The sequence below is a fragment of the Beta vulgaris genome, chromosome 1 (genome assembly GCF_026745355.1).
Source record: "Beta vulgaris subsp. vulgaris cultivar EL10 chromosome 1, EL10.2, whole genome shotgun sequence".
Taxonomy (NCBI): domain Eukaryota; kingdom Viridiplantae; phylum Streptophyta; class Magnoliopsida; order Caryophyllales; family Amaranthaceae; genus Beta; species Beta vulgaris.
Genome location: NC_079202.1, coordinates 45,165,347 through 45,176,852, shown reverse-complemented (window position 1 = coordinate 45,176,852; position 11,506 = coordinate 45,165,347). Strand labels below are relative to the sequence as shown.

Below are 11,506 nucleotides of genomic sequence, written 5' to 3'. Positions count from 1 at the left end.
TGGTATTTGCAATCTCTAAAACATTTGACACTCTGATATAATAAAGACTAAAGTTTGTCTCCATACATATTATAAACATCTCTAATCGGTTTTCATGGAAGTGTTCATTTAAAAAGGTATGGATGTCTTCATGTCTAATTGAACACGTCCATTTCATTTCCCTTATCTAAATGGATAAATCTCGTTCTTTTTTATATTTTCTTTTTGGCAAATGAAAAAAGTAATAAGAAAGGTAGGGCCGTAGGGGATTCCTTCTCTTGCTTTTGTAGCAAGAGTATGGACTTCTCGTGCAATGTCCCAACTAGATTGTTGTTGTATTCAAAATTTTATCTTCTCACATGTTATCCAAATTTCATTCAAATCCTTATCATAATTTTTCCCTAAGCCATGCTTATCCTCACGCAAGTTTTATCAAGCTCTTAGTTGCCTATAATCCCTGTAGTCGAGGGAGTGTTTGGTTCGCGAAGTGATATAGGTTTGAAATAAGGGCAGAACTGGGGTAATATAGTGTTGAAACTTGATACTTGATTTCATGTGTTTGGATTTATCTTAAAATGAAGTTTTTCCTTTTATTTGTATACCTGAAAGTTTGGTATGAATCATACCTACCTTCCCCTTAGGTTTCTAAACCCCATACCTTGTGGATTTGAGGTATGAATTTAAAAATTCAAAATTTTGCAAACAAACACTAAGTATAAATTTTAGTAACTCTAAACCCATATCTCATACCTTATTTCTTTGAACCAAAAACTTAAGAGACTCCAACTCCATTAGTCTTCTTCTATTCTCCCTCAAACATCCGGCTATGTCCTCCCCACCTTATTTTGCTAACATAATTTTGCTAAACTCCATTTATTCCTAATGAACTTAATAAATTAGTTTAACCCACTTCTGAGCTTTATTTTGACTGAATATATCTCATCCAACATCTTTATGCTTTTCTAGAACTAATTTTACCAACTTGGTAGATCAGTGGTCTGGATCTATCAAATTCCTACTGTTAGAAAACTCTAAATCAATCAGAAGTCTTTATGACTTTAGAGAAAATATAAAGTAATAAGTTATCATATTTACTAATAGGTTGTTTTATAAAACTATAAGACATTTATATGCAATGTTACAAAGAGACGTACTATGATACATGATTGATTAGAGAGCACTCACAACATACTTTCACACATATACAACTGTGTACTTCAGAACTAACAGTAGTAACAGCGCAAGATGTTGTGTTAATAGTATGATGCTGCAACCTCCTGATAAAAAAAGGAACGTGGCTACATCACTTTCATTCAGGGCAGTGGAATATGATAACATGCCCCATCAAATATGGTAGTAGTAGACCAACTGTGCAATAAGATAAACAATATACAACCTTCAGTAGAATAAGTTGTCGCTTCTTTCATAGCAAGATTAGAGAGTAGATGTGCTTTCCTCTCCATGTTTTTTGGATATTTACAAATGAGAAGGGGGATGAACTGGATCACCTTCGCTTTAGATAGTTCTTTCGATTTGACTACAATGGAAGCAATCATCCTCCATACAGCAGCATATAGTGTTCAGCTGAGATCAGTGATTCTGTTAAAGATTGGGATTCACATGTACATAACATGCTGAACGAAGATCAGTTCATTTTGTTGAGAACATCTCTTGATCAGAGTATTTAACTAAGCAAACCCATGAACATTTGTATTTAGAAAAAGGCAAGGAAAAGGAAACATTAGGAGACCCTGCTTGCGAAGGGAACACCTAATGTATCGAGAACCCATGAGCATATAGTCTATACAATTGAGGCCTCGAGAAAAACATTGAAGACCTCAAAATCTTGATGTCCAAAGGAATGAAGTACATGTGTTTTAAAAAATACAGTAGTTCAGGCAGCCCTCACCTTAACCCTAAGTTCTTCTTGGCTTGGCATCGTTGGGCTTAACGGGGCAGAGCTGAATTTCCGCACAAGAATCTTGTAACAAGGCAAGAATATAACATATAGTAGAGCCAGGATGAATGGTGCTGCAAACAGCCACCCTACCAACTGTGAAAGGCCAACATATTAGCATCAAAGTTAACTCCAAGTACAGTAAGATAACATACAAGAAAGAACAGCGTAAGCAGGAATGCAGGACAAAGAGAAAGCTACTAATAGAATAAAAGGCCTTTCTAAGGCAAGGTCGTGATATTAATAAATGCAATCGATTATCATATATGGCCCTAAGCTAGAAAAAGAGAGTGAAGGCACCAAGAACAACGATTATAATTTCAATTTGAATATAGGAACCTCATCAACCTATCAGTAACGCACTCATCACAATTTCAGGAACCCCACAATCACCAATGAAAGTACTATCTTAACTGGTCAATGACAATAAAAGACTCGAGCATTATCAAAACAAAGATGTAACAAGTTCGGACTGTGAGATCGACTTGATCTCCAGCAGGTGATATACTCGGCAAAATTGTTACTGCGAGCCAAGATGCTAGCTCAATATCCCATGGACCGACGACTGTGGTCCCACATCAAGCTTTGAAAGTTTAAGTGAACTTGGCAGTTGAATCATCACTAAATCTTCCACTTCATTTCTCACTCTTTTTTATTTACCAACCAGATCTACAACTCCATTCAGTTCAATCCTCTACTGCTCTAGACTTTTTGTTGATGATAATTTAATTACCTGATCGTATGATTTTTGAGTTGCACATTTAAAACAGGATCAGCAAGTTTTCATTTGTACAGCTTGTACAAGTATATGAGTAGCTGCGACAGTGCTTAAACATAAAGCAGGCTATCCATAACACTCACATAACTATAAGCCATGCTTGGTTTGAAGGTAATGTAGCTGGTGACAGATAAGGCATTGATTGTGTAAAGAAGGGGGAATTATTACCCTCATTCAGGGGTAATAGTTACCCACCCTCCCTCCAGGATGATGCATTACCCCCAAAATGAGGATAATAGTTCCCCCTTCCATATCTGCTTGCATAATCTATATCATCTCTTATGACACCACCTAAATCTAACTTCAGTTTTTTCCATTTTGTCTCCATTACACCCTTAATGCATTACTCTCAATCTAAGCATGCCCTAAATTATAATCGGATGCCCCTTGTTGGTCAAACCAAATCCACTTAAGAAAAACTGTCGCAGTATAATTTTCACAGAAATTTGGAGTGAAAACTCCCAATGTAGCTTTATTTTTCAGTTGAAGAGAGAATTATGACACAAGTGACAGTTGACATTTACGGTGGTAGCCATAAATAAATGGTAGTATTGCATTGAATTAATATATTTTTTTGTAAAGGAAATATTATGATAATGAAACTTTAAACAAGTGTTTTTTTTACTACTTATATTTCCATTACCACTCAATACCACAATGAACGATGATGAATATTTTTGAGTGATATAGGCAATTAGAGATGGACAAGCATATCATGCACAATGGCATGGAGCTTTCTTCCCAATTACTTATATATTCATTACAATTACCACCATTTGAAACTTACCAAAATAATTAAAAAAAGTAGGACAGTCATTCAAAAGATAATATAATCCCTTCTGTCCCATAAGATAGACCACAATGTATTCAAGATTATCCCAATAGGCCACTTTCTAAATATGTCAAGCTGTACTTTAAACTTTATTATAATACCCTTAATGATAAATGAAGAATTCCAAAGGAATACTACATTGATACAGCCGATATATATAACTTCACAAAATGAAGGATACTTATGGTTCTCTAACTGAATTTTAAAAAATGAACCCTAACAAATGTAGCCTAATATTTAGGGAAGGAAGGAGCAGTATTAAAGTGATCACATAGTCATCATTTTAAGCAATAGAAGGGTACTTAAAGAGGCATTCATGGATTTAATAATCTCAACATGATTGCAGAAGCTCTATTCCACCTTTCGCAGATCCTATTAGGTTGCATGGGCCTCAAAGAGGGTGTAGATATGTATCCTTTACACTATTTGTTTAGATAATTTAAAAGCAAACCACATATATGCTTGTAAAATTTTCACTTTAGCTTATAGTAGACAAAATCATGTCTCTCAAAATTATCCTTTATTGGTATCTGCTGTGAAGAAAGAGGTTACCAACTTGCCTCTTGTCTCTCGATCTTCTAAAACATCATGTTGCAACTATTATTGCAAAAGAAAAGACCGTCTTTGCAATTATGTTGATAAGGTTGGCTCCTCAATCCCCACCCCCCTCTTCCTTCCGAATCAACCTCAGTCGGAGCCTCATTAAAGCAATTTAATTTGGGTATTTAAATATGTACACACACTCACTTAAAGTGTTAGAGGGAGCAAACATGTTTAGGCTGGAGGATATATAACAGGTTTGAATTCATACCGCATGACCAATGCTTAGAAGAACTTCAATTGAAGCTTGGCCAGTCAGGACCTTCTTTAACGCATCAGGTGTTAATGGAAATCGGGGGCCACCACATATAGTTTCACCTAGACGTAGGAAGGGTACAACCAAACTACAATGCATACAAAATATAATTTAATAGAACAGAAAGTCAAGAATACAAATAAAATCAAAAAATGTGCAACAGTAGCTGCAGTCAATAATACATGTAATTAGTTCTCAATCTCCACAGGATAAAAGCAAGGTTACCTCAACTCAACGGGAGTAGCCACAAAATTAGCCAGCAACACACTCGGAGGATGGCAACGTGATCCCAACAAAGGAATAGCCATTCCACATAGAAGAACGGTGACCCCTGTTGAAGGTTAAATTAGCCTTGATATTCACAAACAAATATTAGTTTAGATCAGTTATCCAACTCATGCTCAAAGCAAGACTTATTAAGCAAAAGCATTCTACTCCATACATGACAATAGTCTTCAACAATACAATGAATTTTTGACACGAAACACCATAAACTGTAAGGGTTTTTTTAAAACCACTCACTTGTCACATTTTAAGCAAAAAAAAGGCAAAAACAATACATAGTTCTGTACTTCTGTCCAATTCTTAATGTTGACATTAGAGTTGTTGTGAGTTGAACAAAGGGGGACAAGAACTCAAGAGTGGAAGCGAACAAGAGCCCAACAAATCTAAATCTTTAATCTGAAATTTAACATCAAAACATAATAAAGCAAAAGAAAACAATTAAGCTAACATTATTCATGCTGACTCCCTCCCACTTTTGCTCTCATTCTCAATCAATTAACTTTCTGGATATATATCAAATGATCTTCATGATCGTTAAAATCTTGAAAAAAAAACAAAAGAGACGTCCAAAGTTGGAAATTTCGACAAATAGAATTGAACGGAAGGAGTAAGAAAAGTACTACTACTACCCTATCAAAACCTTACTCTCCAAGCAGCTAATAGAAGTACTGTGATACATTTTTGCAATTCAAAAACTAAAGTATACAGCTCAGGGAAGCAGCAAAAAGAGCTTAAATTTGACAATTGACATACCCAATACTTTACTTTATCACAAATTCACATCAACAATGAATCCAAAACTTCTAATCAAAAATAAAACCTCAAACAAAAAAGATGAAGAAAAGAGACAACATACCACATATTGGAAATATACCAAATGTAAACCCAAGAGCTGATGAAAATGCCAATAACTTAGGTTCTGCACCCCTGCAAAAACCAATTTAATAAAACAAACATTAATTATATTTCACTATGATATGAACCCATCTCAAAAATGTTTAGTAAACCCACATACAACTATATTTTACTCTTGGAAAACAAAATTATAATCAAATTGAAGCTTAGAAAATTGAGCTCAAAATAATTGATAATATATAAAATGATGCCCAAGTTTAAAAATGAAAATAATTCAACGAAAATCGATGTAAAGGGTCCAAATTTTGAGAGGAAAAAAAGTACCTCCGTAGAATTTGGAGAAGAGGTTCGACGATCTTGTTGTTGACCCAAGAACATAAACCTAATCTTGGAATTCGCATTTGGTACTAACTTTGATTGGGTGGAGAGACAAAATATTTTTGATCTGAGATCCAAGATGAAGTCGAAAGCAAATGAAATTTGATAATTGATAGCTGAAATTTGAAAGTGATGGGCTAGAAATTAGAATCCAGATGGCAGTTTTTCTTTCTTTTTTAGAGTAGATGGTAAGAGATGGCAGTTTAAGGATATGATTTGAAGCAACTAAACTTCATTACCATTTTGGTTATTGTAAATCATAATCTCCACTCATTGTTTTTTTTTTTTATCGCACAGTGATTATTATACTTTTTTTTATGTTTTTTTTTAGAAATAGGGGAGAGTGTGATGTCATTGATAATACATAGTAAATGGCTCTGTTTGGCAATACTACCTGAAATGTAGCTGAAACTGATAAGGTAGCTGAAACTGATAAGGTACAACTGAAACTGATAAGGTGCTGAAACTGATAAGGTAGCTGATTAGTTTAACTGTTTGGCAGAACTAGTTGCATAAGTTGATTCATTATTTAGATTTTGTAATTCTTTATTATATATATATATATATATATATATATATATATATATATATATATATATATTTCGTTCAACACTAATTTATTTCAATGTAATTGAATAATAAAAAACAATATAAACATTTGAAATCGTAACTCACTTGAACAAAAAATATTTCGCTAATTCTCCATATAAGCAATTATGCAACACATTTCTCTAAATTTATACTATCATATTATGCGTAGAAATCGTCATAATACAAAAAAATACGATACTTGTAAAATATAATAACAGATTATTTTCTACTCCATATTTGATTAGCAATACCGTCACGAACCAAATCCATCTCTTTAGAAGTCTCTCTTGATGTTTCGCTACTTCTGTAATCAGCAACGTCCGGGATTTCTTCATTTGGCATATAATCCGGATTATTGTCGAGCATACTAAACATAAGGTCATTTGTTGAACTTTTTCGTATGTAGTTGTGTAAGGCAAAGGTGGCCATTATGACATCAATTTGAGTATTGATACTGAACTGTGGCATTTGCCGTAATATTTTCCATCTTTTTTTCAAAACTCCAAATGATCTCTCGATACAACTTCGAAGGGAAGAATGAGAGCGGTTGAAAGCTTCTTTTTCATTAGTTGGTGGCTCATGTTGATATTCATCCTTATGATACCTTGTCTTTGGATATGGTACCAAATAGCCTTTTCTATCTGGATATCCCTTATCAACCAAATAATACTTACCTGTAATAGATTAATAAAACAATGGGTTAAAAAATATATAACTTCAAGTAATAATTATAAAAAAAAAATCCTATATACCTTCAGGTGGTTTTGGAAAGTTTAATTCTGGTGTGTGAAGTGCATGAAGAAAAATACGAGTGTCATGAGCAGATCCTTCCCATCCAACAGAAATGAAAGTGAAACACATATCAAAATCACATGTAGCCATGACATTGAAAGTAGGGATCCCTTTCCTTCCTCTATAACGCAGTTGCTCTGCTTCAGGAATGCATGCATCAATATGAGTGCCATCAATGCACCCAATAGCATCCTATTATATTTAGAAATAATGAAAGATAAATAAGCTTAAGTGATTATGATAAAGGGTGTAATATTATGCCAATATATAATTACATTGTATAATTATAAAATCTCAATATGAGTTTATGAAGTCATACCTTAAAATATGGCATGTATCTTGAGTCATGTTCAATTTGGGATGGTATATCTGAAAAGCTTCTATCCTTTGGTTTTATTATATCACGTGCAAGACCCATATAAGCCCTACTTCGGCCACTAATTGCTTCTAGAACTTCATGAAATGCTCTCTAATAGTCTCACCAGAACGTTGAAATCGTTCTGCTACCTCTCTATTAGATATACCCAATGCAAGAGTGTAGATAAATATACCGACTTTTTCAACAACAGTCATTTTCTTACTCGGTTCCAGTCCATATGTAAGATGTAGTTCTTCACATAATTGTCTAAACACACTTGACTCCATCCTAAAAGCATTGATGCATCGTATGTAATGTCCGTTTCAAACATCATTCATCCAGTCTTCTCCTGTTTGGTTGGAAGTCATGCATGGTTCTTTGTAGATATACTTACAAAAATATGTTGCTATAGCACATGTATTACATGTCATGAGCACCCAAAATAATTTTTGTCGTTTCTTCTTTCTCCTTTCAATGTCCATCGTGTATACCTAGTTACCATATAATAATAAAACTGCAAAAATTTAATCAAACTTAAATATAATTTTATAACACACAAAAACATAATTCAATTTTTGTCATTCACATTCGCTAATAAAAAAAATATTTAATACAAACTACCAGTCATATTGACTACATTAATTTATTAATCTCGAAATGAAACTAAAACATAAAAGCAACTAAATGAGTCTAACAGAAAACCATTCATATGCCTTGAGTATGCATGTAACCCAACCAAGTCATCCTTGATTCATCGTCATCCATTTTATGAAAATTTCTCTTCTCGCACCGTCCTCAATCAAACGAACTAAATAACACCATAACTCACTATTTTTTATAAGGCCACATTCAGAAGCACACATGTCATTAATAATAGTCATTGCTGTAGCAATACTAGTATCATTATAAGTGCGTTGTGCATTTACACTACCAAGATGATCAGCATCTGACTCCATTAATTCCAATGCTCGACTACAAGTGTTTACCATAGTGTTAATGTGACTAGATAACATAGCCGATCCACTAGATTGTCTTCCCTTACGTTTCATTGGTATGGGTTTTGTAGTTCTTGTACCGCATTTTTGAGGTTGCTTAGAGCATCTAGTACCATTTTTACCCTTTAGGTTGGAGGGCTCACTTCCTGTAGTAGTATCCTGACAATCAGCATTTGGAATGTGAGTGTTGGAACTACCACTAACACCTAAATCAGATGCTTGCGTACCCCAATCACCACTGACAGAAAAACTAGGTACTTGGGATGAGACATCTTTTAGTAAATTGCTATAAAAATTTGGCCCTTGACTATCCACATTATCTAAGTCAGGATAATATTCAGGGTAAATACCATCCTGAGTGCTCTTATCATTTCATTAACACCCTCATCATTATCCTGACCACTTCTTTCATCTTCTACATTAACCACAATCACACTCGACGGGTCAATACTTGTTGACACAACATGTTCACCAGTAGCATATCCATCTTGATACAACCTATTCCATAAATCTTCTATCTCGGGAGCTATTCCTTTATTTCGAAACTTTTTTATTTCAGGTTTCTCCTACAAAATGCAAAGGTAGTATTATAAATTTAACTTATACAAAATAAATTTATTCAAAAAATTAATATGATGTAGTAATATGATACTCACCATAATTTTCTTTTCCCACCATTCAATTGAAGCTTTGATCTTTCCTGTAGTAGGGTCCCACCCAAGCCCATTTCCCCTGTTTTTAAGAATTTCCAAAGCTGCCAATCTCTCCTCATCCAATCATACTTATTCTTCATACTTTTTATTGGACATTTCCGTTTAGTTCTTTTCTCAAACTCATCCTGAACTAATACCCACTTTATTGCACGTCCTTTTACTTTTTCATCCGTTGAGGCGATCAAAATGTCACAAAAAGTTATCATGTCATCATCTGTCCATATGAAATTCCCCTCTTTTTTATCATTTGTTGGTGTCATCTATATAAAAAAAAAACTAAGAACCAAAAATAAAAATTCAAATCTTCCAAAGTAAAGACAATTGCATGTAAAGTTCCCAGGTTACAAGCATCACAATTCACAAACCACAAAACATTGTATTATATGCATAATGCTAATATACATTGGAAGTCAAGAGGAATGCGTGAGTTGTCCTAGATTGATTCAATTAGCTGGCAAATATAAACTCAAGAGATTCTTTCCCCCTACCCTGATTCGGGACGTCGGCTACCTACACTACACTCCTACTCCATAATACACTTTCTCTTCTAGAGTTTCTGGAAGGAAAAAAATAATATGAAGTAATTTTTAACAAACTCTATTACTCCCTAATTTTTCTTACTAATGTAACACTAGTCTTTCTCGTATACTCTAATGCATATATATATTTAGATCATTAACCGTGTATTATTGAAACTATGAACAATTAATATTTTTAAAAAATAGATGCTAAAAGACAATTTTGACAAAACCTTAATCCATATAAGTAACAAAAAAATATAGTAAAGGTTAAAAATCAAATGTTACACTTGCTAAGAACCACAAGAATTAGTCATAACATAGGCACTCATTCAAACCATAATAATGTAGAGCATTTGAAATGATAGACAAAGCCTCACCTTCACCATCTCAAACATCATTCATCAATTTTCTCTCTCTTCTCGTTTTATTACTTTGCAATTTTTAGCCACCATTACTGCTGGAATCTCATGCTATCAATCTCATGCTTTTTACTGGTGTTTCTTTCAACATCGTTCGAAATCAAATTGTAAGTTGAATGAGTGATAAATGATAAATCTATTGGAAAATTTGGATTCTTCATGCTCGTTTTTTTTTTTTTTTTTTGGTATTCATGTAATTGTTTTACTACTTAAGTACTTATTAGTTATTCAATGTCATATGGTTAAAGTATTAAATTCCATCATTTGAAATTCCGATATTTGCCAAACAACATATTTGGATTTCAATGTAAGCATTTCAAAATCTGAAATTGAAATGATGCATTTCATATGAAATACATGATTCCAAACATAACCTAAGCTTATTTTCCCTAATTTCACCCTCACCAAGGTTCGTCGCTACTCCTCCAAATTTCAATTGAATGTTTTCTCCTCTTTACATCAAATACATGAATTACAAGAGAAAATAAACCAAAATCATTCAAAAAAAAACCAGAGAAAAACAGCGAGATTTGCATAAAATTGGAACAAAATTCATATAAATATTCCAAGGAGATGAATTGGATGATACCTGATGCAGAAATTGAGAAGCAACGCAGTACAAGATTGAAGCCAATAATCCGCTGTAGAGAAGACGAGAGAGAATGAGAGAGAATTTTGGTGTGAGCCGTAATATTCTGTAATTTAACGTTATATTCCAAGATTTTAGGTACCTGATTTTAGGTACCTGATTTTCAAACGTTATATTTTTTACCTTGTCAAAATCAGTCATTTTAGGAACTGAAATTTTATTTTAGGTATTTCCCAAACACACCTAATTCATTTTAGCACCTAAAAGTTTTAAGAACTTATCATTTTAGGCACCTAAAATACCTCCCCAAACAGAGCCAATATTAAGAACTTTAAAGTGATTCCAATATTATTTTTCTTTCTAGACTCTTCGGTATTTCACCACTTTGTGTCACTTACTAAAAAAAAAAGGAGGAAATAACATAAAAATTAATTTTTGTACTTAAATTTTTATTTGATGATGTAAGTCATGTAACACCCCCCCTCTTTTTTAGCATACTTGATCAATTTAACAATTAATATTAAGCACACTTTTGCACATTATAATTGAATGAAGCATTTTGAGATGTTGTTAATACATTGCAATTGTTAATTTGTTATATGGGGCCA

General features: G+C 33.4%; 2 protein-coding genes across 4 annotated transcripts; both read right to left on the bottom strand.

Moving 5' to 3' along the window:
• Window positions 1–1,049: 1,049 nt before the first annotated feature.
• On the bottom strand, window positions 1,050–6,433 carry LOC104892857 (uncharacterized). 3 transcript variants are annotated; one of them, XM_010678881.4, is made up of 6 exons: window positions 5,867–6,433; window positions 5,544–5,614; window positions 4,628–4,733; window positions 4,358–4,490; window positions 1,889–2,032; window positions 1,050–1,613 (listed from the first exon to the last, which is right to left on the bottom strand). In XM_010678881.4, the coding sequence occupies exons 1-6, from the start codon at window positions 5,941–5,943 to the stop codon at window positions 1,596–1,598; spliced, it is 549 nt and encodes a 182-aa protein (XP_010677183.2). In that variant the 5' UTR covers window positions 5,944–6,433; the 3' UTR covers window positions 1,050–1,595. The 3 variants fall into 3 exon arrangements, with proteins under 3 accessions (XP_010677183.2, XP_010677187.2, XP_010677181.2); XM_010678885.4 differs by having other exon boundaries at window positions 1,050–1,578; window positions 5,867–6,155; XM_010678879.4 differs by having other exon boundaries at window positions 1,050–1,563; window positions 5,867–6,147.
• A 69-nt stretch (window positions 6,434–6,502) lies between these two features.
• On the bottom strand, window positions 6,503–11,211 carry LOC125496857 (protein ALP1-like). Its single transcript, XM_048642708.2, has 4 exons — window positions 10,899–11,211; window positions 7,623–8,152; window positions 7,264–7,495; window positions 6,503–7,185 (listed from the first exon to the last, which is right to left on the bottom strand). Exons 2-4 carry the CDS (start codon window positions 7,719–7,721, stop codon window positions 6,731–6,733), a joined length of 786 nt encoding a protein of 261 aa, XP_048498665.2. The 5' UTR covers window positions 7,722–8,152; window positions 10,899–11,211; the 3' UTR covers window positions 6,503–6,730.
• Between the last annotated feature and the right edge of the window lie 295 nt (window positions 11,212–11,506).

What these genes read in the sequence shown, in the direction of transcription:
- LOC104892857 (XM_010678879.4), bottom strand. Translation starts at nt 5,943, where the DNA reads ATGCGAATTCCAAGATTAGGTTTATGTTCTTGGGTCAACAACAAGATC. An exon ending in TGGTATATTTCCAATATGTG is followed by an intron (nt 4,734 to 5,543) that starts GTATGTTGTCTC and finishes AACCTTCAACAG; the next exon opens with GGGTCACCGTTCTTCTATGT. An exon ending in GCTACTCCCGTTGAGTTGAG is followed by an intron (nt 4,491 to 4,627) that starts GTAACCTTGCTT and finishes TATGCATTGTAG; the next exon opens with TTTGGTTGTACCCTTCCTAC.
- LOC125496857 (XM_048642708.2), bottom strand. Translation starts at nt 7,721, where the DNA reads ATGGGTCTTGCACGTGATATAATAAAACCAAAGGATAGAAGCTTTTCA. An exon ending in GATACATGCCATATTTTAAG is followed by an intron (nt 7,496 to 7,622) that starts GTATGACTTCAT and finishes TAAATATAATAG; the next exon opens with GATGCTATTGGGTGCATTGA. An exon ending in CTTTCCAAAACCACCTGAAG is followed by an intron (nt 7,186 to 7,263) that starts GTATATAGGATT and finishes AATCTATTACAG; the next exon opens with GTAAGTATTATTTGGTTGAT.